Source organism: Syngnathoides biaculeatus, chromosome 4, assembly GCF_019802595.1.
Source record: "Syngnathoides biaculeatus isolate LvHL_M chromosome 4, ASM1980259v1, whole genome shotgun sequence".
Classification (NCBI taxonomy): domain Eukaryota; kingdom Metazoa; phylum Chordata; class Actinopteri; order Syngnathiformes; family Syngnathidae; genus Syngnathoides; species Syngnathoides biaculeatus.
Genome location: NC_084643.1, coordinates 22,420,029 through 22,447,115, shown reverse-complemented (window position 1 = coordinate 22,447,115; position 27,087 = coordinate 22,420,029). Strand labels below are relative to the sequence as shown.

At 41.8% G+C, this 27,087-nt stretch overlaps 1 protein-coding gene across 1 annotated transcript in view; it reads left to right on the top strand.

The window, feature by feature from the left end:
• Positions 1-27,075, top strand: part of mtmr3 (myotubularin related protein 3) — a 47,472-nt gene extending 20,397 nt beyond the window's left edge. Inside the window, 8 exon segments of the mRNA XM_061818559.1 lie at positions 921-1,091; positions 1,995-2,140; positions 4,974-5,416; positions 5,419-6,518; positions 6,595-6,705; positions 7,372-7,460; positions 10,983-11,009; positions 21,994-27,075. Of these exon segments, the coding sequence (XP_061674543.1) occupies positions 921-1,091; positions 1,995-2,140; positions 4,974-5,416; positions 5,419-6,518; positions 6,595-6,705; positions 7,372-7,460; positions 10,983-11,009; positions 21,994-22,153 (2,247 nt within the window). The 3' untranslated portion in view covers positions 22,154-27,075.
• Positions 27,076-27,087: the final 12 nt, after the last annotated feature.

Here is a 27,087-nt window from a genome sequence, read left to right as displayed (position 1 = left end):
GCCAAACACAAGATTCATCGCCCAAATAACAAATGTGGCTCCACAATACATTGAGTTTTACTTCATAGGTTTTGATATTGATACTACTTATAGAGAACCCAGAGTAGAATTTTCATTTTAGTCTATGCTTCATGGTAGTAAGAATATGGATGTCCATAATTATGATATCCTCTATCTAAACCATGCAAACTTTTTTGACCCAAAAATCTGATTGAAGAATCGTTTGGAATTGGAGTTGAAAGGAGGAACCGGAATTACTCAAATTCAAATGATGCCAACGCAACACTCGACACAATTTCAAGACATTACAGATTTAAAAAAAATTATATATATATATATATATATATATATATATATATATATAAAATATTGCATAAAATACAAAAAAAACATTTTGATTGCTGTTTAATGAAAATTAGTTCTGGCTATTGTAAGGATATTTATATACTATGGTATATGAAACATTTTGGTATTGGATTAAAAATAAACGAGAAAAAAAGCAGAACCAGAACCCAACAGAAAATCTTTGGAGGGACCTGAAATCCCATGTTTCTGAGTGACAGCCCAGAAAACTCAATGATCTAGAGAAGATCTTTGTGGAGGAATGGGCCAAAATCCCTACTGCAGTATGTGCAAAAACTACAGAAACCTCAGTAATTGCAAACAACTGGTACTGTACCAAACATTGATATTCACAGGTTCAAATATTTGTTTGCAGCAGTAACATACAAATATTTTTTAAAAAATCATATATTTTGATTTCTGGATTGTTTTTTTTTCAAGATTGTCTCTCACAGTGGACATGCACCTAAAATGAAAATTTCAGACCCCTTCATGATTTCAAAGTGTGAGAACTACCTAAATTGCAGGCTGTTCAAATACTCATTTTCCCTACTGTGTAATTATTTGTGTTTATGCAGGTGAAGCTAGTGCAACATGCATATTCCTGTCTTTTCGGCACCTTCCTGTGCAATAGCGGCAAAGAGCGGGAAGATCGACATGTTCAAGAGAGGACCTGCTCAGTCTGGTCCCTGCTGAGACCGGCCAACCGCACACTGAGGAACATGCTGTACTCTTCACACTCCGAGACTGTACGTACACTACCTGCCATACCCCTTGGCGTTCATTAGGTAGAAGCTTTGAAGGTCTGTTCTTAATTTTCAACTAGGGCCTCTCAATATGACCTTAAAACATCTTTTTAAACATTTTTTAAGATTTTTTTTTTCCTTCACAAAAATCCAAATTTGTTCAAATTATTTTTAATAATATGGTTCAAAACAAGTAACTATCCCTCCACCCCCAAGGATTTCCTTTTCCTATGAAACATTACAATATTGAGAGACAGAGAGAGAGAGAGTATATCAAGTAGGGGACTTCAAGGCGAAAGGAGACCTATAAAAGTCAGCTGTTGGAACTTGTCTGTCGCAGACTTTTATCTTTCATTCATTGAATTAGTGTACAGCTTTCCCTACAACTGCCACAACTGTTTCTCTGATCTGGAGTGAGATTGGGCCATGTTTTGCTGCGGTTTCCTGCAACACGGCAATTGTTTACATATGGATGGGCATTGAAATTGAGAGTGTTCGTTCCTGGTTGGATTTCGGAAAACTCTTGACTTTCCACTTTTCTGGGGCGTCAGCTCAGACATTCTTGTTTTAATTGTCACAAGAAAGGGTTTGAAAAGTTTATAAATATAGCGGCCAAATTGCTAAGTTAGTATCAATGACTCTGCTTTTGTAAAGTAATGTGCATCAGTGGATGACATAATTTGAACTACAGAAGCCCCAACAAAATATTAAAAAAAAAAAAAAATCCTGACAAACTCAAACTCACTGATAAGATCAATTCATTGTCCAGACTTACAACTATATGAAGCAAATATTACATAAAATTGATTTTGATTTGAATTGCAGCAACTCCACATTCAAATGTTAGCATTTCGTAATTAGCTTTTGTAATTCCACTTTGATGTAACTATTCATCAATTATTGCAGGTTCTCCATCCAGTGTGTCATGTCCGCAATCTAATGGTGTGGACCGCTGTCTACCTGCCTAGCTCCTCCCCCACAACCCCTTCTGATGATTCCTGTGCTCCATATCCTTTGCCGAGCTGCAACCCCGATGAGACACCTCTGAGCAGGTGAGCTTGGTGCTCTCCACAAAACCCCCACCTCTACTTACTCCTTCGTGTAAGACAAACTCCAATTGAGGGTACCAAAGGAGAGTTTTCTTTTAGCACACTTTGCTCTACTTAGGCCCTCGAAGTCATACAGTGTGCTCATCATTGAGGCACACAGCACACTTGTTTTGTAACAAGTATTAAGCTTACAATAGGTATTGTAAGCACAGAAGTTTTTCTCATTTTATTCTCTTGACAGCTGTAATGCCATCAGGAAAAGACCACTGTGGTTCCATATGTCATATTAACTTATGACAACAGTTGGGTCTTTTAATCTTTGGAGCAAAATATTAGATTACGTTTATATTTACATTTAGTTTATGCTAAAAACCCAATTCCAGTTGATTTGGGATGTTGTGTTAAATGTGTTCAACCTATATTTAAATGAATACATTAAAATAAGATGTTTCATGCTCAAACTTATAAACTTTGTTTTTAGTAAATATCATTAACTTGAAATTTTATTTTAGATTCAACATGATTTGCAAATCATTGTACAGTGGTGCCTCGCTTCTTGAACACAATCTGTTCCAGAAGGCCGGTTGAAAACCGAAACATTCGACAATCGAAGCGCGTTTTCCCATTACAATGAATGGAAACTGAAATAATGCGTTCCAAGCCTAAAAAATATTTTTAAAGCATTCTTTTAGCTTTTCGTTATAATAAACTACATGGTAGAAATACATGTAAAGTTTAAATACTTTATATAATCAAATAATTTAAGAAATATATTTATTTTTTGCTTAAAATGTATGCTTTAGTAGTAGACTATGCTATAGGCTGGGAGTGCATTGCCGTATCTGTAGCGACTTGGCCCCCAGCCTTGTAAAACTTTTTTTTTTTACGAACCACTTTCCTTTTTTCGGCACCAGGAGTTCCACTTGACTCCTTTGGAGCCATGATCAGGGGTAATATTGCTCAATTTGAAGGAAAAAAAAAAAGTCACTACCGGGACACGTCCACGTCAACTGGTTGCGTCGTGCGCAGTTGCGCGAGATGAGTTGTCGTTTCCGTTTTTTTCAGGGGTGCGTTCGAAAGCACAATAACAAATTGTCGTGGGTCAGCTGGTCGGGGCATTCGAATACCGATTTTCGTTCGAAAACCAAAGCAAAAAAATCTCAAAATTTTAATTTGAAAACTGATTTGTACGAAAACAGACACGTTCGAAAACTGAGGTACCACTGTATTCTGTTTTTATTAAACACAGCATCCCAACTTCATTGGAATTAGGTTTGTAGTGTAAAGCTTCACTGAAGACTTATTTTTCAACTAATATATGCTGCTTTGATGAGTTCTTTCCAGTAGCTTTTCATTTATTAGTTTTGTCTTGTCCACATTGTAATAATTTTATTGGACCTGTCTGTTATTGATAAGATAATCCTTTCATGATTGTCAAAGGGGAACCCAATTCTACTCGTTTATATGAGTTTGGTGGAACCTTTCTTATTTAGAAAAGGGTCTAATTCTGAGTCCCCTCATTTTCTCTCTTTACAGTGGCATTGAGCCATGTCATTCGTACTTCAAAATACCATATCATTAATACGCAGATGACACCAAACTACATGTTTCATACAAGTTGCATAAGATAGGCATGGGCTGTCCTACCTCCTAGACTGTGTTAGTGCGGTCAGCGACTGGACTGTATCAAAACCTACTTTATATCGACTCAGACTTTGACCTATCCCTCTCCACTTCCACTTTCCAAATAGGTGCTCCAAAGCTATGCTGTACCATATACAGTGGTGCCTCGACTTACACAATTAATCTTTTCCGGAATTTCTTTCATAACGTGGAACTTCGTAAGTCGAAATTCATTGTACATATAAATAGTCTCCCGACCAGATCGCCCGACTGGTTTACACATTTTCCAAATGAACATAAGATCCTCATGGTGTACCAACTCGTCGATGCCCTTGCTTCTCCGTCAAAAGATCCTTATGGTGAACCAACTTGTCGATGTCCTCCTCAACCTTTCCCAGCGAAACAATTTCCTCAACTTCAGGCAACAACATGGTGACACTGGCCAATAATTTCTTGGAGCCCATGGTGAAAAAAGATGAACAAATCCGCAAAGAAATTGAGTGCGCGCGAGCGCATGACAATAACGAATAGTGACGAACACATAGGAAGTGTGTCACACGTAATGATTGACGCGCCCCCCCCCGCCCCCCCCCCCCCCCCCCCAAAAAAAAGATTGATGTAGCTCCGAGCCAATGGAGGGATGTGATGCCAGGAAGATGGTGGAGCTGCTTTATTGCGCCATACCAAGAAACAGGATGTCCGTCATGGCTAAAGATTTACATCTCTCTTACCCAACATGTTGCCAGGAAAGTGTTCCAGCAGTGGCCAATGGGAGAGCAGCTCTGTTGCGCTGCTTTCAAACCAAGACACGGTACAGGATGTTTACGTTTGGTTAAATCCAGCGCCATTCTTTTTCTTTTGTATCCTGAATTTCTTTCTTAAAGAGAGACAAATATTTTCCGGGCAGGCTTTTTGTAACTTGAATCTTTGGTTAGTAGAGACTTTTGTAAGTAGAGGTACCACTGTATACTGAAGTTTTTGTCAGTGAAAGGATCCAAAAAGACTTTCTAGCTTTAATAATTTTACACACAATTTATTTTTTTATCTTTTTTGTTCCCTTTTTTTAATTTCATGTTATTTGGTTGGTTGGTGGATTAATACTAAGAATTTGGTTGCTTGGTGGACGACAATTTAAATGGATTAAAAAGGGATTAATTGGGAATCATAAGCATATCACTGTTCTGTTAACGCTTTTCCATGGATATTTTTTTAGATGTACAAAGACTCGTTCATTTGATAATTTGCCCAGTGCTTGTGAGCTGGGAAGCTCACTGGCTCCTAACCGCCGCTCCAGTGACCCGAGCCTCAATGAGAAGTGGCAGGACCACCGGCGTTCTCTGGACCTCAACATGGCGGTTGGGCCAGATGAAGGAGGGGACGAGGATCACCAGGTGCAGTGTAATGGATTGGGCCTTTACCCGAACAGAGTGGACTCTGAGCTGGATGACAGCCCGCATCCCAACTCACACGCAGAGTTGGCAGAGGTACCCTCCATGCACTTTGTGACAACTAGAGAGGAAGCCGATGAGGCGGAACTGTCTGTGGCAGTAGGTGTGGCCGAAAGCCAGATGGAAAACATTCTTCAAGAAGCTACCAAGGAGTACATGGCAACAGATGCTCAGAAAGTTAGAAGTGCTGGTGTCACACACGTCGTTAACCAGCTGCTGTGGAGGAGGAAGCGGTATCAAGAATTGATGATGATGATGATGATGATAATGATGATGATCAGTCTGTCAGCAAGAAAGCGATGAAAGAAATGCTTGCAAATGGTTGCCATTCGGAAAATGGTTATGTAGATGCTGAAGCGCAAAGTGATGTTCTTGCTATGCCCGCACAGACAGTAGAAAACTTAGAACATCTGAAAGATGAGGAAGCCCAAATACCCAAGCATGTGAAGGAGATTCTGGAGAAGTGTTCCGAACAGCTGGCACATACTCATGAAAAGTTTGAGTCATGTGCAGACGAGCCAAAGCTGCCTGCAACTCCAAGAACTCTCACAAACGGCTTTACTCACCAATCACCCGAGGAAACTGATGCAGATGAGGAGACTTGCTCTGCTTGTGACCCTAACAGAGGTTTGTCAGAGTCAGGGGAACAGGCACAAAAGAGGGTCTCCATGATGGAAAGCTCCACAGAGACTCTGACAGAGGAGGTGTGCTGCAGGCTTGAACTCCCTGCACAACCTCCTGTCTGTCAGAGCCATCAGGACTGCAACAATGGCAAGGGCCACCCACCTTCCTTGAGGAAGGACAAAGTGCTGGAGAGTGACGATCACAGCTTTATTAGAACTTTCAATGGGGGCAGCAAGCGACCCTCTGTCAGTGCCTTTCAGTATGCAAGTGGTGACCTCACCCGCGACGGACTGTGTAACAGTGATAGTTCCGAAGGAGAACCCTGCGGAGGACCTCACTGGGTCAAAGCAAATGGCGAGCGGGCCCCGCTGAGCCGTCAAGTTTCCCTAGCAAGCTGCAATTCTTTGATTCTCCATCATCGAGGTAGCTGCTCCCATCAACGTTGGTGCCACGCCCAACTGAACCGGGCTACCATCAGCCCTGAGCAGCCGTCGCGCAGCCACCTGGACGACGACGGGCTGATGCTGCACACAGATGCCATCCAGCAAAGGCTGAGGCAGATTGAAGCTGGCCACCAAATGGAGGTGGAGACACTGAAGAAACAGGTGCAGGAACTGTGGAGTCGCCTGGAAAATCAGCAGCGCGCTGGCTCCCATCGGGTCAATGGAAACGGGGAAGATGAAGTGGTAAGAAGTCAGTGCTATCCCCATCGAGTGCTGATCACCTGACCAATTAAAATTAACTAAATTCTCATTCTCACAGACCTTGATGACCAGTTCGGAATACAACGTGGACCCCAACTGTCTGTCACGCTGCAGCACAGAGCTCTTCTGCGAAGCCAGCTGGGAGCAGGTGGACAAGCAGGACACAGAGGTCAGCCTCACCACTATGATAGTCTACAACAGTCTGTCGAGTCCATTCCAACTGGTGACTTGACTTTTAAATCAATGTTTCTATACTATTCATCAAGCCAACCACCGAGCAAGTCAAGCAAATACGACTGAACTATTCAGTCGCGTCACACAGTGTCAGTGCTTCTACAACTTCAGTAAGTCCTTTTATTGTGGGGGATTCTTTCGAGACCGTCCCTTTGTAGGTGAAAATTTGTTAGACATATACTTGATTGCAAACGAGCAACACATGCAGATAAGAGCATACAACAATACTTACTCGCATGTAGTCCTTAAAAATCGTCTAATTATGCTGCAGATTAGTTTGAGTCTTCGTCCCATTCAAAATGTTTTTTAGCTGTCGTTTACTATATTAACCCTGATGTTATAAACGTTGAAACAACTGCTACATTAAGGTCAGCTACACAATGAGCAACGTGGCCGACTGTGACGGAATTGGACAAGCTTGAACAAATTAGTCTATGGCTCACAGCCAACCACCTGGCGATTGACCAAAACCTTTACTTAAGTAGCACCAAATATACATGAAAAAAACAAAAGTGTGAAATAGAACAGGCGATAAAAAACTAAGAAAATGTCAATAAAATGGAAATTTAGTGTACTTTTTTTTTTTTTTTTTTTTTTTTAGGTCACCCGCTGGTACCCTGATCATCTGGCTGCTCAGTGTTACGGCTGCGAGAGCAGGTTCTGGCTCGCCACCAGGAAGCATCACTGCAGGTAAACAGAGAGAAGGATAAAGCTACTTCAACCTTCGTTCTTTTTTTTTTTTCATGCCATTAGCGTGCCGTTGCAGATGTCCTTCTCAGCTTGACGATATCCTGTTCAGCCTCAGTGCTGGAATAACAACAGACAAGCATATTGACTCTAGATTTAGATGAAGCAGCTTTTGGTAACCATTTCGAAGTTGGTTACTGTCAATTTTCATGCATAGTTTTTTTTTTTTTTTTAATTATTTACTTTTGTTGTGTTTTTGTGAATGTCAGCATTTTACACAACTCAATAAGAAAGAGATGTTCTATAATGTATGCATCTTATGTGTGTGTGTGGTGTGTGTGTGTGTGTGTGTGTGTGTGTGTGTGTATATATATATATATATATATATATATATATATATATATATATATATATATATATATAAGGGTGGACTCTTCAGTCATGTTCACAATAAAATTCATAATTATTCCAAAGATGCAGGGAAATAGTTATTTACTCAGTATCTTAACCAACCAAGGGGAACGTCACTTTGTTTGCATCCATCCAGCGTTGTTTTGTAGCTAACTAAGCTATTGCAACTCCTACAAGGAGTTGACATATCAGGTGTTCTAAGTATTAAAACACTTTTCTATAGCTAGCATTTAATATTTCAAAATGCTGCGATTGTGTCGCAATTTTTCAAAATGGTGTTTTGGCCAATCATTTGACTAAAATTTCCACCGAGTACTCAATCAATGTCTATTATGTTTTTCTACAATAAATTTTTAAAGCACTTTACTCCATATATAAATGCACATTTTGACCTTATGAACAAGTAATGATATGTATGGATAGATTTTTTGCTTAATTTTGCTTAATTAGAATCTGATTTATTGGGCAAGTATGTAGCATTTGTCTCCAGTATTTGGTGCCGCCCGAGTTCAACATGCATGTTGAGTACGAAAAACGGAACAAATGAACAAAAGAATGATGGACAATAGACAGTCAATTGACAGAAAATGTTTTTCCCCTTATAAGAACTCACTGTTGTGCGTTTTGTTTGAGCATCATCATCACAATGTACGTGTGTGCTTTAGTCACATTGAAGGGTCTACTGGGATGTTGGAATAGAATACTGAATAGACAGTGAATCAACTGTAAAATAAAACTGACCATCAGAAGGCCTTGTTAGGACATCGAAAGAATGTGCAACTGCTACATATCTTATTTCGCTCTTCAACTTGCATGATTGCGAGAGTTGTGTTCACAGACACTGTATAAATAGGAGTCAATGTCTTCTTTTGTAATACCTTACATAGTTGTATAAATGGGTTATTCAGAAAATTATTATTTGTATCAGAATGGTTTTGTTAAAACACTTGTGGGTGTTTGGCGGGTCTGGGATAGAACTTGTGACCTCAGAACTGTGAGCCCAACGCTTTCGAACTGCCTCACCATGCCGCCTAGGCTGGAAATTACAATAAATAAAAGAACTATGAACTATTACGTTTTTTGGACCGGTGAACTTTTGATAGATTATGAATTATGAATTGAAGTAGTTCGGTTTTGAAATTATGTACTGAACTTTGAACTAGTTAGTGTAGAAAAATAAATTTCCCAGCACAGCTTCTGTATTATTTCACATCGCTATATAGATCACCATGTGCCATGGAGGCGAGGATTGGGGACTTATAATGCACTCACACTGGACCCAAAGAGAGCTTTTACCCCCGAGGCTTGATAGCCAAAAATCGCATCCATCAAACACTGATAGTCATACCTGGAAAGCAGAGAAATTGGGGGAAAGCCCTTGGTAAATAAAATGTTTGTTTCATTGAATTCATTTCAGAAATTCATACTTATTACATTCATTTACAAGTCAGTGTTCAGTGATTTTGACAACGAAATACAGACTCTTCGTAACATTTGTCAGCTCTTCACCAATCAGCGATCGCCTTTCCTTTAGTCTGCCTTTTCACAGTTTTCATATCTGTTATCAATCTATGCTTTTTTTCAAGTAACAAGAAGTAAACAATCTTTATTTTGAGAATTGGTGATCGCTCAGAATAAGGTTTTACCTACTGTAAACTCAGAAAACATGGCATTGCGTATTTTAGACATGGAAATTGAGGAAGTCTAGGACCTCATTTGACGTCTGTTTTGCAAGTGCGGTAGCAGATATTTCGGACTTTGGTAATTATTGTTAGAGCACAATGTTTTTTTATTGTCACAATATCGTATAGCTAACTCTTGCTATAGTTGTAAAACTAGGCATTCAAAATGAATTTTTGTGTATATGGGAAAATATTTCATGCCTCTTGTAGGTGGGGCTCTTCATCATTCATCCATCTATTTTCTGTATCTCATATCCTCACTTGAGTCATGGGCGCGCTTGGAGGGTTAGGGTTTTGGGGTGTGGGAGGAAACCAGAGTACCAGGGGAAAACACATACAGGCACAGGGTGAGCATGCAAACTCCATACAGTCGAGGTTGGGATTTGAGCCCTGTTCCTAACAACTGTGAGGCAATTTACCACCGTGCTACCTCGCAGAGATGATGGTGGCGGGGTAGGTAGCCAGGCAAGTAGGTGGCGGCACAGAACTGAAGAGGGCTCCGCGTCGGCCCCCCCCCCCCCCCCCCGTCTGCCTGAAGAACTAGCCGGCGAGTCTTGAGGCTGCCATGATGCTCTTCAGCATGAATGCACAAAAACAACAGCTTAGCTGGTATTGGAAAAAGGGAAGAAAAAAAAAATCCCCAAATCATTTGGTAGGCTTTTAATTTAGATTTTTTTTTTTAATTTTATAGTTCACATTTTAATTAAATTCCATTAGAATGTGTATTTAAAACTGCTGCTCAGCTCAGAAAAAAGGTTATGTTGGGGGGTTAGGGTGGTGTACTGTCCATATTTTCTCAAAACAATTATGGATGAAGAGTTATTAAGTCTTGCGTCCTAATTTTTACCATGAATTATTTTTGGTAATCATTTGTACTTTAAAGGGTTTGATAAAAAAAAAATTCCCTTGTGGTTGGTTCCCTGTAGTGAAATCAGGTCTACGGGACCAACACAATTATTGAAAACTCCTCAATCAGCTGGACATTTTGCAGCAAAGTGTGACTTTAAATGGTCACATTTGAATACTGGAACATCTTCCTCTGAGGATGGTGTGTGACCTTTAGAAAGATGAAGGTAATACTTATTCTTTTTGGAGGTTAGTTGGCGGGTGAACATCAGCTTCAGTGCAATGGTCCTTCAGTGGTGACCTCCCCTTCTTTCACTGTGTTCTGCACTTACTCAGCCGCAGTTAGTGAGCTTTTAGTCAGCATTAAGACCATGTAAAGAATTCGGGACAAAGTAGAAAATATACGCACTGTGCTGCACAGACTATTTTGTGACACCAGTTCAAAATAATTTTATGTTCCAAAACTTTCCATATTGTCTTAGAATGACTGTGACAGGCGATGTGAGTCAAGTTGTACTTGTAGTGTGTCATGTTGTCCTCCCTGTTCAGGCAGCTGTTCTCTATTGTCTGCCCCTCTCCTCTACAGTGTCAGGGAGCCTGTCCAGGAGGTCTGGTGAGATCCGGCACCTCTGTTCCCCTCGCCTGCACACTTGCCCACCACACACTCCACTCCACCTTGTCCTGGCCATGCTGCACCTTTCCTTCTACAGTGAACCCCCATTACAAGAATACAGTCCACACCCACCTGCAATATAAAGACCCTACCAAAAAGTTTTTTATCCCATCAACACGTTTTTAACACACTGAAATATATTTATACATCTTTAGTTCTTAAACCACACTTTTAAAACCGGTCAATTTTTGTACTACTAGTAGTCGTAGTAATACAGTGGAACCTCTACTTACAAAATTAATTTGTTCCGCAAGTCCTTTCGTAACATGAATTTTTCGTAAGTACTGTCAAGTACTTAGTAAGTATTGCTATTTACGTGTAAATAGCGTAATCTGTTCCAAGCACCCCGCCCCCCCCAAAAATTGCATTCAAAGTACATAATGTAAAAAAATAGTACAAATTATTTTCATTTTCCCTTGGCATTGGGCGACTATGCGAAGAGAAGGGCGAGTGACAAGCAAAAGGCATCATGGGGGACGGAGAAAGAGGCAAACGTTTGACACCTGACAGAAAACATTATGTACAAATGTCGCATGCATGCAACTTAATTCCTCTAGTTTCTTGGGGCCCATGATTAGGAGAAAAAAACTAAACTAAACATGAAAAAAAAACGCATACGAAGAACTCATAAAAGGTTATACCTGTGACAAAGTGTGTGAAAGCGCGTGTGTCTGATTCAGTGACACTTGAGTGTCAGAGGGAAACAGAAAGCATCATGGGTAAAGATTGACGTCCCTTCTAGCCAATGGGATGCCAGAAAGATGCTATGGCAATGACCAGTGGAAAAGCAGCAATTTGGGGGCTGCGAATAGCACCACCTATTTTTGCCTTTCTTATCCTTAATTTTTCTTTGTAACGAGAGACAATATTTTTCTGAAGAGGCATTTCGTAACTTTAATTTATTGTTACTAGAGATGTTTGTAAGTTGAGATACCACTGTATAGCGTAAATTTTCATGTATAATACACGCCTCCAAAGTTAAAATAAAAATTCTGGTATACCGTTCAACCAACTGTATGCACTCATATCTGTCATATGTATAGGTACTCCTTTACCTACGTTATGTATGATGACCACAGTTGAATTTTGACAATGAAATTACAGTAGTAAGTCTTGTGCATTTGAAAGTATGGTCATTAACTATCTTTTCTCCAAAAAGGTAAAGTGCTTACTTCAACCTGTCACTTCCGATTGAGGTTTACTATAAAACTGTAGACAAAGGAGACTTAAATGTCTATTATATCAACTGCGTATCACGTTTGCCTCACAGTTCTGAGGACCTCGATTTAAATCCAGCCTCACCTGTGTTGAGTTTATGTTCTCCCTGTGGCTGCTGAGGTTTTCTCCATATAGCCTCGTTTCCTCCCACGTTCCAAAAATATTCAAAGTAAAGACTGTAAATTGCCCACAGGTGTGCATGTGAGTCCAGATGGTTGGTTGTTTATACAGTGCTGTGAAAAACTATTCTCCCCCCCACTTCCTGATTTCAGACTTTTTTTGCAAATCTATCACACACAAAGGTTTCACACCAATTCTATTTCTCAAAGACAATACAAGGAAATACAAAATGCAGTTTTTTTTAAATGACAATTCAATTTATTAATGCACAAAATAAAAGTACAAAGCTTTCTGACCCTCTGTGAAAAGGTAATTGACCCCCCTGTTAAATCACAAAGTCACTGTGACTAATCTAAATTTGGGAAAGGTGAGTTCATTTTCACAAACCACACCCAAACTTAATCACGGAGATATTTGTTGAATCAAGAAGTCACTTAAATAGAATCTGTCAGCGAACGTGAACTAGGCTACAAGATTTTAAGAACCAATGCTTCATGCCACGATCCAAAGAAATTCAAGAAGAAACAAGGGGGGGGGGGAAATTAATTGAAAACCTTCATTCTGGAAAATATTACGACGCCATTCCCAAGGCTTTGGGGCTCTAGCGAACTACTGTCAGGGCCATTATCCAAAAATGGAGAAAACTGGGAAGAGTGGCAAACCTTCCAAGAAGTGGACGACCAACTAAAATTTACTCCAAGAGTCCGATGACTCTTTCAGGAGGTCACAAAAGAACCTCAAACAACATCCTGCTTTGCAGCCTCAGGACCAGGACATCCTGCCATGATTGACGGAACAATGAATTGAGCAAGTCCACCTCTGAATGGCTCAAAAAAAAAAAAAACCACACAAAATTTAGGTTTTGGTGTGGACAAATCAATGTCTGCATTTAAATCCAACTGAGATGCTGAAGTGTGGCCTTTTATGGGCAGTTCCAATATTATATGTAGGCAACCCTCCAATATGGTGAAGTTGAAACAATTCTGCAAAGAAGAGTGATGTGGAAGACTCATAACCAATCATCCCAAACGCTTGATTTCAGTTGTTGCTGCCGAGGGTGTTATTAGGTTCAGGGGGGCAATTAATTTTTCAGAGGGTCAGAAAGGTTTGGTTTTTTTTTACGTGTACTTCAATAAATGTAATTATTTGAAAACTGCATTTTGTATTTCCTTGGGGTGGGTCGGAGTGATATTAAAATTGGTTTGATATGAAATCTTGATGTGATGCACAAAAACACAGAGATCAGGAGGCCGTGCAAATACATTTTATGGAGTAGTTCAGGCTGCTCCCCGACTCAGCTAGAGGCAGCTGGGATAGGCCTGATGATGATAAGCGGTATTCAAAATGGATAAATAATATAATACTGATAATGGATAAAACACCAAAATGTTCACCCATGTCATATATTAACAAATTCTAAACGTTCAAAAAACTGCTACCTTAACACATGTGGACCAACCAAATTATACAGTTCTCAGACATGTTTTCTCTGCTCTGTGACAACGATTGCCTCTTATTTGAGGACCTTCTCCGGTTGTACCTCTCTTAATTACATCTACATCCTGTAGAGCTCAGAGCTGTCTGACATGTTGTCACACAGAATTACACTGAAGGCACAGAACTCTAAATTTAGACTTCCCTGTCATGTTTAACACCGCCTCCAAAAAACAAAAATCTCTTAAAAAGTTGCCACTACATTGGGGGCCCAAAATATTAACCATAATATAGCGGGGATTCACTGTAATCCATCCCTCACCCTGTTCCCTTCACTCCTCACTCCATCCATTTGCTCTTTTGTGTGTTTTTGTGTGTAGTTCTGAACAGAAATCCAAATCCCACTTCATTTATAAAATTGACTTGTGTGTGAGTGCTGCTGGGAAAATGTCTTTTCATTCATTGGCTGTGAGCGTGAGCAGTTGTCCTATCTGTGAGCTGTGATTGGCTGAGGACTGCCACCGCATCCACCGCCCTCATTGCTAACAGCCTTGCCGCATGTTGCCCCATTTTCTTGCTATTCAGCTATAACATGATCACGAGAGAAATAGAGTATTTTATCTCAAGCTGAGGGTGAACAGAGTAGTCACGAGGCCCACTGTGAGCATGGGCTTCCATTGAGACCCCAGCATGTTGATTTGACGATGGGGATTTTACCAGCTTCTGTACAGTAGTATACAAAATGGCATCAATGAGTGTTAGAAGTAGAATATGTAGTTTTTAAAGTCTTGCTAGGATCTCTGGACAAATAAATGCACCGAGAAATGCACCCAGAATGCATGGCAGACCAAGGGTTCAAAATTGCTGGCATGATTTATTAGAGTATTATATTACAGGTTTGATGATGTATTTTGGAGGGAAAAAAAAGGCCGAACAACCCGTATCAGGGGTTTGGTGCCCCATACTCCCGAAGCATCCCCAACAGGACTCCCCAAGGGACGTGGTTGAACGCCTTCTCCAAGTCCACAAAATACACATGGACTTTTTGAGCGAACTTCCATGCACACTGATGGTGAAGAGCTGGTCCATTCTTCCACGGCCTGGACAAAAACCACAATCCCTCTCTTGAATCAGAGGTTACACTTCCTGACGGACTCTTCTCTTTAGCACCCCTGAATAGACCTTACCAGGGAGGCTGAGGACTGTGATCCCCCTGTAGTTGGAACACACTCTTAGGGGGACCGCCAGCCAAGTCTGCCAATCCAAAGGCATTGTCCCTGATGTCCATGCGATATTGCAGACACGTCAACCAGGATAGCCCTAGAACGAAGCCTTTAGGAATTCTGAGTGAATCTCACCCCTGCGTCCTTGCCACCAAGGAGCTTTTGAGCTGACCTCGATCCCAGAGATAGGAGAGCCCCACTCAAAGACTTCAGGTACTGCTTTCTCATGGGCGGGCATGTCAGTGTTATTGAGGAGGTCTTCAAAATATTATCCCCACCAATTCACAATATCCCAAGTCGAGGTCAGCAGCGCCCCATCTCCGCCATAGACCGTATTGATGGTGCACTGCTTCCCCCTCCTGAGACACTGGATGGTGGACCAGAATTTCCTCAAAGACGTATGGAACTCATTCTCCATAGCCTCACCAAACTACTCCCATGGCCAGGTTTTTGCCTCAGTAACCACCATAGTTGCCTTTTACTTGGTCAGCTGGTACCCATCAGCTCCCTCAGAAGTCCCACAGGCCAAAAGCCATGGTAGGACTCTTTCTTCAGCTTGAATGCATCCCTCACCATTGGTGTCCACCGATAGGTTCGGGGATTGCTGCCACGTCAGGCACAGACTGCCTTACGGCCACAGCTCCAATTGGCCGCCTCAACAATATAGGCACGAAACATGTCTAACTCTTACTCAATGTCCCCCACCATCTCCGAGACGTGGGTGAACTTCTGCTGGAGGTGGGAGTTGAAACTCCTTCTGACAGAGGATTCTGCCAGACGTTCCCAGCAAACCTTCACAATATGTTTGGGCCTGCCAGGTAGGACTGGAATCTTCCCCCACCATTTGACACCAAATCACCACAAGGTGGTGATCAATTGACTGCTCTGCTCCCCTCTTCATTAGTGTATCCAAGACATGCGCCTGTACGTCTGATGACACAACCACGAAGTCAAATCATTGAACGGTGAACTAGGGTATCCTGTTGCCAAGTGCACGCGTGGACACCGTTATGCTTCAACATGGTGTTCGTTATGGATAATCCATGGTGAGCACAGAACTCCAGCTTTCGTTTAAATCTGGCCCAAGGTGTGTTGAATATCTGCAGGGTATAATAAAATGCAAGTCTAAGTCAAAAATTCGGATTTATATTGGCTCTACAGTAATCCCTCATTTTTCACGGTTCATTGGTCCCAGAACCACTTGTGAAAAGTGAAAAACTGCAAAGTTGTGAGGCATGTACAGTGAAGAAAATAAGTATTTGAACACCCTGCTACATTGCAAGGTCTCCCACTTAGAAATCATGGAGGGGTCTGGAATTTTCATCGTAGGTGCATGTCCTCTGCAAGACAGAGAATCTAAAAGGAAAAATCCAGAAATTACAATGTATGATTTTTTTATTTTTATTTTTTTCAATTTATTTGTGTGATACAGCTGCTAATAAGTATGTGAACACCTGTCTATCAGCGAGAGTTCTGACCCTCAAAGACCTGTTCGTCTGCCTTTAAAAGTCCACCTCCATTCCATGTATTATCCTGAATCAGATGCACCTGTGTGATGTCGTTAGCTGCATAAAGACACCTGTCCACCCCATAGAATCAGTAAGACTCAAACTTGTAACATGGCCAAGACCAAAGAGCTGTTCAAAGACACCAGAGACAAAATTATGCAACTCCACACGCCTGGAAAGGCCTACTGAGAAATTGCCAAGCACCTTGGTGAAAAAAGGTCCACTGTTGGAGCAATTATTTGAAAATGGAAGAAGCTAAACATGAAGGTCAATCTAAATCAGAGTGGAGCCCCATGGAAGATATCACCTCGTGGGGTCTCAATGATCCTTAGAAAGGTGAGGAATCAGTCCGGGACTACACAACAGGACTTGGTCGATGACCTGAAATGAGCTAGGACCACTGTTTCCAAGGTGACTGGTGGTAATACACTAAGACATCTTTGTTTGAAATCATGCATGGCACGGAAGGTTCCCCTACTGAAACCTGCACATGCCAAGGCCCTTCTTTAGTTTGCCACTGAGCATTTGGATGATACAGAGGAGTCATGGGAGAAGGTTTTGTGGTCAGATGAAACCAAAATTGAACTTTAAAAATTGAACTATAAAACCTTATAAATATATACGGTCTTATAAATTTATAATATAAATTATAAAACACTGTATATTACTGTATGGTTACCATTCATCGCTTGGAGATGTCTGCTGGAGCTACTTTGTCGGTACCAGAATGTTTAATCAACAGTACAGCATTTATACTTTGCCTACTTAAGACAAAAATTACTACACTACAAGTGTCTAGTTAAACAGTAATAAAATAACGTTTTATTGCAGTACAGAAAGTTAAAACCATAGCAAACGTGAGATGTCTTCTGTAGCACTGGATCCCCGCGCTGCATTGTTGTGACATCACTTCCAGCATGGCGCCGTGGCACCCCCTCCTCGACAAGAGGAAATTTTGCTTGCGTGGAGAATGCGGGATGTCTCTTTCACTATCTCCTTCCCATTTTGGCTATATCTCTACGAATCCTCTTTTTATTTCCTTAGGGCAGTCTGAAACTTAACAAACACAGCAAACTTTATAAATAAAGCAACTGTAAGCAAACAAAGAAAGCGTGAGTCAATGTAAGTATATTAAGCATAGGAAAAGGGCATTCACAGCAAAACAAGAGCAAATATGAGGTAACTTTATGTACAATTTATCCGTTTAATCCAACACCCTTTACAAGGACACAACCCCGTCAACGCAATTGCTAAACACAACTGCTTGTTCCATATTGTTGCACGCTTTTGAAATCTTTCAAACCAACCTTTGCTTGACAAAAAGCCTCGTCCTCAAGGGGTGAATCCCTCATTGGAGCTTGAGGTTCATCATCATTTTGAATTATGAATTTGGGGCTAAAAAGGCACTGAATTGTTTTTGATGGTATCATTCTTAATGAACCAATCTTCTTCTTCTTTTCCTTTCGGCTTGTCCCGTTAGGGGTCGCCACACCGTGCCATCTTTTTCCAACTAAGCCTATCTCTTGCATCTTCCTCTCTAACATCCACTGTCCTCATGTCTTCCCTCACAACATCCATTAACCTTTTCTTTAGTCTTCCTCTCGCTCGTTTGCCTGGCAGCTCGAACCTCAGCACCCTTCTACCAATATACTCACTCTCTCGCGTCTAGACATGTCCAAACCATTGAAGTCTGCACTCTCAAAACTTGTCTCCATAACATTCAAATTTGGCTGTCCCTCGAATTAGTTCATTTCTAATCTTATCGAAACTGCTCACTCTGAGCGAGAACCTCGACATCTTCATTTCTGCCACCTCCAGTTCTGCTTCATGTTGTCTCTTCATTGCCACCGTCTCTAATCCGTACATCATGGCCGGCCTCACCACTGTTTTATAAACTTTGCCCTTCATCCTAGCGGAGACTCTTCTGTCACATAACCCACCAGAAACCTTCCACCAGCTGTTCCAACCTGCTTGGACCCATTTCTTCACTTCCTTACCACACTCACCGTTGCTGTGGATGTTGATCCCAAGTATTTGTGAAGTCGTCCACCCTCGCTATCTCTTCTCACTGTAGCCTCAGTCTTCCCCCTCCACCCCTCTCATTCACGAACATATATTCAGTTTTACTTGGGCTAATCTTCATTCCTCTCATTTCCAGTGCATGCCTCCAACTTTCTAATATATCATCTGCGATCATCATGGTCCATGGGGATTCCAGTCTAACCTCATCTGTCAGCCTATCCATTACCACAACGAACAGGAAGGGGCTCAGAGCTGATCCCTGATGCAATCCCACCTTCACCTTAAATTCTTCTGTTACGCCTACGGCACACCTCACCACTGTTCTGCTGCCCTGTCCTGGGTTACTTTTCACTTGGCACCCACAAGGCAAATAATGCATCTGTGGTACTTTTTCTAGGCATGACACGATACTCTTGCTCACAGAAATTGACTTCTGACCTGAGTCTAGCCTCCACTACTCTTTCCCATAACTTCATTGTGTGGCTCATCAACTTTATTCCTCTATAGTTCCCACAGCTCTGAACATCCCCTTTGTTCTTAAAAATGGGAACTAGAACACTTTTCCTCCATTCTTCAGGCGTCTTTTCGCCCGCTAGTATTCTGTTGAATAAGTTGGTCAAAAACTCCACAGCCATCTCTCCAAATTGCTTCCATACCTCTACCGGTATGTCATCAGGACCAACTGCCTTTCCATTTTTCATCCTCTGTTGTGCCTTTCAAACTTCCCCCTTGCTAATCATTGCCACTTCCTGGTCCTTCACACTTGCCTCTTCTACTCTTCCTTCTCTCTCATTTTCTTCATTCATCAGCTTCTCAAAGTATTCTTTCCATCTATTTAGCATACTACTGGCACTAGTAAACACATTTCCATCTCTATCCTTAATCACCCTAACCTTCTGCACATCCTTCCCATCTCTATCCCTCTGTCTGGCCAACCTGTAGAGATCCTTTTCTCCTTCTTTCGTGTCCAACCTGGTGTACATGTCGTCATATGCCTCTCGTTTAGCCTTAGCCACCCCTACCTTTGCCCTACGTCGCATTTCGATGTATTCCTTTCGCCTCTCCTCAGTCCTTTCACTGTACCACTTCTTTGCTAATCTCTTTCCTTGTGTGACCTCCTGTATTTTGGGGTTCCACCACCACGTCTCCTTCTCCCCTTTCCTTCCAGAAGACACACCAAGTACTCTCCTGCCTGTCTCTTTGAACCAATATCGTTCTTGAATTTAATGGTAAACAACGAATTGAGATGGGAATTGAATTGTTGCTGAAAGGAATCGTTACAACTTTAATAAATATAGTGTCAATAAGTAAATTATTTTCGTAAAGTGTATTTAAGCCAAAAATCACACTCTATGACATTCGAACATTGGTGCAGCTTTAGGGGGTGTGGCCTGAATAGCCAGGAGTCAGGTTTGTGAGCGTTAGCATCTACATGCCCCTTGTTTTTCTTTTCTATTCATCCTATTCAATAAACAGCTTAAAGTGCATTTGTGGTTATTGTGATTTTTTTTTTTTTTTTTTTTTTTTAACTTCACTTCCAAGTTATGGCTTCAATATTTGTCATTTTAATATATGTATTACATCAACCTTAGTGGTGGATGCAGTTGCAGCCTAAATTGAAGGATCAGTATGAAAGTTGACGTTCCATCATCAAAATGTGTCTCTTTGGATTAATTCACCTTTAGCAATTCTTTCAACTCTGGTAACAAAAAAAAAACTACTGTATTAAAGCTGATTGGGATCTCAAACATCAAAATGAAAATTCTAAAAAAAAAAAAAAAAAAAAAAAAAAAATTCTAGTTTGCAAACAAGTACCTGCTGATGGACAGAATTGAATAGTTTATTTATGGATGGTAGTTTTGGTTATGTTTAGTACAATGTACTTGCAGTCATCCAAGAAGTGCATTTAAGAAGAAATGTAATTGTCTTCTTTACATGCTATTTATATTACATATTTATATTTCCTATAACCACAAGTCTTGCTGGAACAATGCCAGTCCCTCCTTTGTGCAATTAAAGAAAAGGTTTCTTGTATTACAAATCTTTATCAATGTGTTTAATCTGCCCATGTTCTGAAATAATTTGTTGTACTAAATCAACAGCTATGAGACATTTGAGGATGTGCATTATTTAAATTTATCTCTCCAAACACGGGTGAATAGGCCTGTTATTTGGTTGTTAAGGTTTGCTACTTGTTTCCAGCCAGACCGGTGTAACAAGTGGATTGTTTCAACAGATCACTTATTTTGATGTCATGGGAGTAGACTTATTATAACGATGGCTTGGAAATTAGTATCTCTCATCCTCCCTTTATGACACTTTTGTAAGAAGTCTCCTAAGAAGTTTTATCTGATTCGCTACCAATATCAATGACTTACAATATATTGATGCCGGACTCAATGGCAACTTTCACCTCCGCAACTTGGCAGCCAGTGGGCGTAATAAAAATAGCACGCACCGAGCGACTGTATAATGTATGTGAGGGTTGAGAGAGTCGCCATATTTAAAGCTAGAGGCATGCAAAGGAATCCTTAGCATGTGTATGCGTGTGATACGTTTGCCATTCTATTATGTTTTTATGACATTTTTGTATTTTAGAATTTAGCGCTACTTGTTTATTTTCCAAAAACGTTTTTTTTTTTTTATAACTGGAACGGATTAATTGTTTTTGCATTAATTTCAATGGGGATATATGCTTTGAGTTGTATTTTAATAAGAGCACTTTCAGGGAACAAAATAAACTTGTATCTCAAGGTACCACTATATAACCACCCTTGCTAGACACCTATATGCCATATATATATATATGAAGAGTTTGTTTTCAAAACGAGACATAGCCATTTTTTTCAGATTTACGAAACTCGCGCCAAAATTATCCAGCTCGGAATGGATAATTTTGGCGCGAGTTTCGTAAATCTGAAAAAAAACGCCTGTCTCATTTTGAAAACAAACTCTTCATATATATATATATATATATATATATATATATACCAGTATGACTGAGGCCAACTCCACAACGAAAACGAAGTGTTGTCGTCATCATCGCTGATAATTTCCGATGAAATCATCCCCCCAACCCCCCGTTCCTCCCTAACACTTGAAAGTTAGCATTGCATCCATAACGCTTCAACGATCAGTGATATACGACATTCTGTTTACATTTGACAGCTCTGAGATTGTAGTCCGGTAGTGTAAAAATGGTGAATAAGGCTGTAATATTTGAGATAACAGTTGTATTGGATTTTGTGATATTATGCGAGTAGCGGATTGGTCTAAGTTTAAATATCTGTGTTCATTAGAACTGCTCACACTGGATCAGTCTTGTGTCCGATACGAAAAGCGTATAATGTTTTTATATGTAGAGAATCCATCGGTGACCTTTGGTGTTTCTCCCCGCAGGAACTGCGGTAATGTCTTCTGCGCCAGCTGCTGCGACCAGAAGATCCCGGTGCCGAGCCAGCAGCTGTTTGAACCCAGCCGCGTGTGTAAGAGCTGCTACGGCAGCCTCCGGCTTGGCCCATCACCCCTGGACAAACCCATCACAGCCAGCTCCAACTGAGCCTTGGCGAGACAGAAGCCGGTCGGAACGGGGGGCACACAACAATCACAAGAACTCCACAGGATGTCCCATCGACTGTATGTGTGTGTGTTGGTGCTGTAGACGTGGACTACATTGTGTCTATACCGTGGCACGTTTGCGTGGCGCTCTTATGGGGTGAATTGAAGGAAGTCCCTTATTGGCCACTCGGTGGCGCTTGCGAGAGGGCTGTGCACTGAGGAGCGAGTATTGACTTCCTAGTGTCTTAGACCAACAGGCAGTAGGATGAAGCAGGAGTCTTGCTGCATGTTCCCGACTCAAGGGGCTTCAGTCCACTTAAATCATTACCCCCCACCCCACCCTGCTCCCCTGGGCCCAGCTTGGACTTTTTGTTTTGCTTACAGGAACAAATGTGACGGGGAAATGTTTCAGAAGAGCTTCTCCCCAAGTGGAACACAGTCCACAATTGTTGTATTGGAAATGGATTGAAAAGGTTCTGTCATCCAATTGGAATCAAGATTAACACAGAGGACACATTGATGGGGATCATATATCATTTCTACTGCCATTTCAAAATCAAAACGCTTCGCTGCCCCAGTTTTGATCTCGTGTTGGATGTCTCTTCTATTAGCCCCCTCGCTTCCTGCCCTCCAACTTGTCTCGCATTTGTTTACGCACCTTCGAATGGACAAGCTGAAGACACCATTTTAATTCTTGTACTCTTGACTCTGAGCTCACAGAATGGTCCTCACTGCCCATCAGCCATTCAATAACCTCCTCGTGTGCACGGTCAATATTTTGTAAAATAGAAGAATACAATAATATATTAAGATACAGCTATAGCATTTAAGTACAAAATGTATAGAAACTCAGACTAGTGTCTTGCTAAATTAGTCACCAAAAAGTTTTTTTTTTTTTTAGCTTTTATGTTGATTCCAGAAATATACCTATATTTTACAACACATGGAAGACAAGTTTTTTTTTTTTTTTTTTATACATAAATTATAGAAGCGCAGGGCATCCTGTTTGGATGCTGTAGTTTTTAATTGGGTTTTCCCTGCTTTTGAAATGAGGTGATATTTATTTCATTGAAGGAGTGTTTTGGATTCTGACAATTCAGCTGCCACGTGATAATCAGTGGTTTGGACACGCTTATGGTGGTGGAGTGACAAGTCTATGCACACGCACACAGAATAGCGGTCCAAAACAAGCACCATCAATCCAAACTCAAAGCCCCCCGCCACACACACACACACACGCACACACCTTTCCTCCCTTGACCTACAAACACTCCCCTACCTCTCCTTACAAGACACTCATACATAAAACACTGTCACACTTGTGTATAGTTGCTCAGAGATTCTGGCTTTCAGGGTTCCCTTTTCTCAACTGCGCCTTGGTGTTGTTAGTAATCACAATTGACTCGCATTTTATTCTGTCAGCAGCTTTTCTTCCTGCAGGATGAACAAAACAAAGGACTGTCAGAAAACAAATGTTTTCTTTCTTTTGATATTTCTGCTGTTTGTAAACGTAGCTGATGCTCAAGAGTGCCGAGTTGATTGTGTTCCTTCATAGCTGAAACCGATGCTTTTCTATTCATTCAAATGTTCACTGCATTACAAGTAGATCCGTTCAGGTTCAATCTAACTAGACCAGCGGTACTCATCCGTTATGAAGTTTTTTCTATTGGACACAGCTCACCATTACACACTAGTGTTCAAAATAATAGCAGTCCGGTGTGACTAACCATATTAAGCCATGTTTTCAGTATATTTTTCTACTGCTACATGTCAAATTAGTTACCAACCACCAAGACTTAGCATTCATGACATACACACTCTTAAAGTTGTGCAATTGGGCAACTTATCAAAAGGGGTGTGTTCGAAAAAAGTGTGGCATTCAATCAGGGAGGTCATCAATTTTGTGAAAAAACACGTGTGAATCAGGTAGCCCCTATTTAAGAATGAAGCCGGCACCAGTTGAACATGCATTTCTCCTTGAAAGCCGTCATCACATTGTTCAGAAGAATAGAGTACTTTGATCAAAAGTTTGATTGGAGAGGGGAAACCTTATAAAGAGGTCCAAAAAATGATCTCTAATACCTTAAAATGAAGAGCAAAACTGAGCCTGACAAAAAAGGTTGTCGGCAGCAACCCACGAACATGTTGGTGCACACCAACAGTGAGGGATGCTGTCAAGCTGAAAAAGGAGTCCTATTGAGCATTTCTGGCCTGTTGGAGTCCCGAGGCAGCTGATAGGTACCGGCAGGCCAAGCGGAATACGGCTTAAGTGGTTGCTGAGGCAAAAACCCTGGTGTGGGAGGAGTTTGGTGTGGCCATGTAGAACAACTTCAGGATGGCTTCGAGGAAATTCTGGTCCACCGTCCGGTGTCTCAGGAGGGCGAAGCAGTTCACCCTCAACACTGTATAGTGGGACAGGGCGTTGCTGACCTCAACTTGGGATGTTGTGAGTCGGTGGGGAGAATACTTCAAAGACCTCCTCAATTCCACCAACACGCCTTCCCACAAGGAAGCTGGGTGCTCTAAAGTGGGCTCTGCTATCTCTGGGGTTGAGGTCACAGAGGTGGTTAAAAACCTCCTTGGTGGCAGGGCAGAGGATGAGATTCGCCCGGAGTTCCTAAAAGCTCTGGATGTTGTGGGGCTGTCCTGGTTGACATGCCTCTGCAACATCGCGCGGACATGGGGACAGAGCCTCTGGATTGGCAGACTGCGTTGGTGGTCCCCCTTTCCAAGAAGGGTGACCAGAGGGTGTGTTCCAAATATAGAGGGATCACACTCCTCTGCCTCCCTGGTAAGGTCAACTCTCGGATTCAGGAGGAGCAATGTGGTTTTCATCCTGGCCGTGGAACAGTGGACCAGCTCTACACCCTTGGCAGGATCCTCGAGGGTGCATGGGAGTTCGTCCAACCAGTCTACATGTGTTTTGTGGGCTTGGAGAAGGCATGCGATTGTGTCCCTTGGGTATTCCTGTGGGGGGGGTTCTTCAGGATTATTGGGTACCAAACCCCCTGATATGAGCTGTTTGGTCCCTGTACAACCACTGTCGGAGTTTGGTAAACATTGCTGGTAATAAGTTGGACGCGTTTCTTATGAGAGTTGGACTCTGCCAATGCTGCCCTTTGTCACCGATTTTGTTTATAACTTTTATGGACAGAATTTCTAGGCGCAGCCAAGGCGTTGAGAGTGTCCGGTTTGGTGGCCTCAGCATCGCATCTCTGCTCTTTGCAGATGATGTGGTTCTGTTGGCTTCATCAAGCGATTCGCAGCAGAGTGTGAAGTGGCTAAGATGAGAATCCGCACCTCCAAATCCGAGACTAAGGTCCTCGGTCGGAAAAGGTGGGCGTACCCTTCTAGGTCGGGGATGAGATCCTTCCTCAAGTGGAAGAGTTCAAGTATCTTGGGGTCTTGTTCACGAGTGAGTGAAGAATGGACCGGGAGATCGACAGACGGATCGTTGCAGCTTCCAGAGTGATGGGGACTTTGTATCGGTCCGTTGTGGTAAAGAGAGAGCTCAGTGAAAAGGCAAAGCTCTCAATTTACCAGTCAATATACGTTCTTACCCTCACCTATGGGCATGAGCTGTGGGTCATGATCGAAACAACAAGATCCCGGATACAAGCGGCTGAAGTGAGTTTCTTCCGCAGGGTGTCCAGGCCCTCCCTTAGAGATAGAGTGAGAAGCTCGTTCATCCAGAAGGGGCTCAGTGTCGAGCCGCTACTCCTCCACATTGAGAGGAGCCAAATGAGGTGGCTGGGGCATCTCATTCGGATGCCACCTGGACGCCTCCCTGGTGAGGTGTTCCGGGCATGTCCCACTGGAAAGAGACCCCGAGGACGACCCAGGACACGCTGGAGAGACTATGTCTCTCGGCTGGCTTGGGAACGCCTCTGGATCAGCTGGAAGAAGTGCCTGGGGAAAGGGAAATCTGGGTATCCCTGCTGAAGCTACTTCCTCCGTGACCTGACTTGCAAAAGCAATAGCTGATGGATGGATGGAAGAGCAAAACCAGAGTCCTGTGGCAGAAAACAGAAGACAACCATCAAAATGGATTGGAGAATAACCAGAATGGCAAAGGCCCAGCCAATGATCAGCTGAAGGATGATCAAAGACTGTCTGGAGTTACCAGTAAGTACAGCCAAATATTAGTGATTCAAAGGATTGGTAAATCCTACAAACAAAATGTTTTTGTACAAAATTGTTTGGGGTTTGTAGTCAATGGCAGACTATTTTGTTTTTAACACACCCTTTTTCAACAAAATTCCCAACTGCCCAGCCTTAAGAGTGTGTACTGTGTCATGAATGCTGGGTCTTGTTGGTTTTCTGAAAATCCAGTGCACCTACTGGTAACTTGATTGACATGTCGCTATCAAATAAATGCACTGAAAATGTGGATTTATCAGGTTGGTCATATTGCACTGCTATTATTTTAAACACTAGTGTTAACTGAGGGGTGTAACATCTTGAGTGGCACACTGACACACACCTCATGACACATCAGTGTGACTGATGTGGAGAGACACTAGTTTGCGTGACATCCACACAACAATGCCACACACAAAACCAAAACAAAGCTGTGTGTCAGCTGTGTGTGTACATGAGAATGTATCAAGCGCTGGTGGCTGTACAGGCGTGTGCTTGTGAATCTTTTTTGTTTTCCCCTCCGTAGAGATGGGTGCCAAGCGGTTTCGTTTTAGATCTCTCACAAGGGGCTGCACTTGTGCTTTTGTTGATTTTCCCCTCATTTGTTTCCCACCTGTTAAAAAAGCTCTTTGAAGCTGTCTCTCAGACAAGTGTGTAGCTGTACATAGAGCCATTACCTGTAATGACAAGTGTTCCTTGTTCAGCTGGACTTTTTTTTTTCCCCCAGAGCGTTTTATTGTTGTAGATTTTAAAGGAGAATTAAATTAGACAAACCAGCCATATGTTGTATGTGTG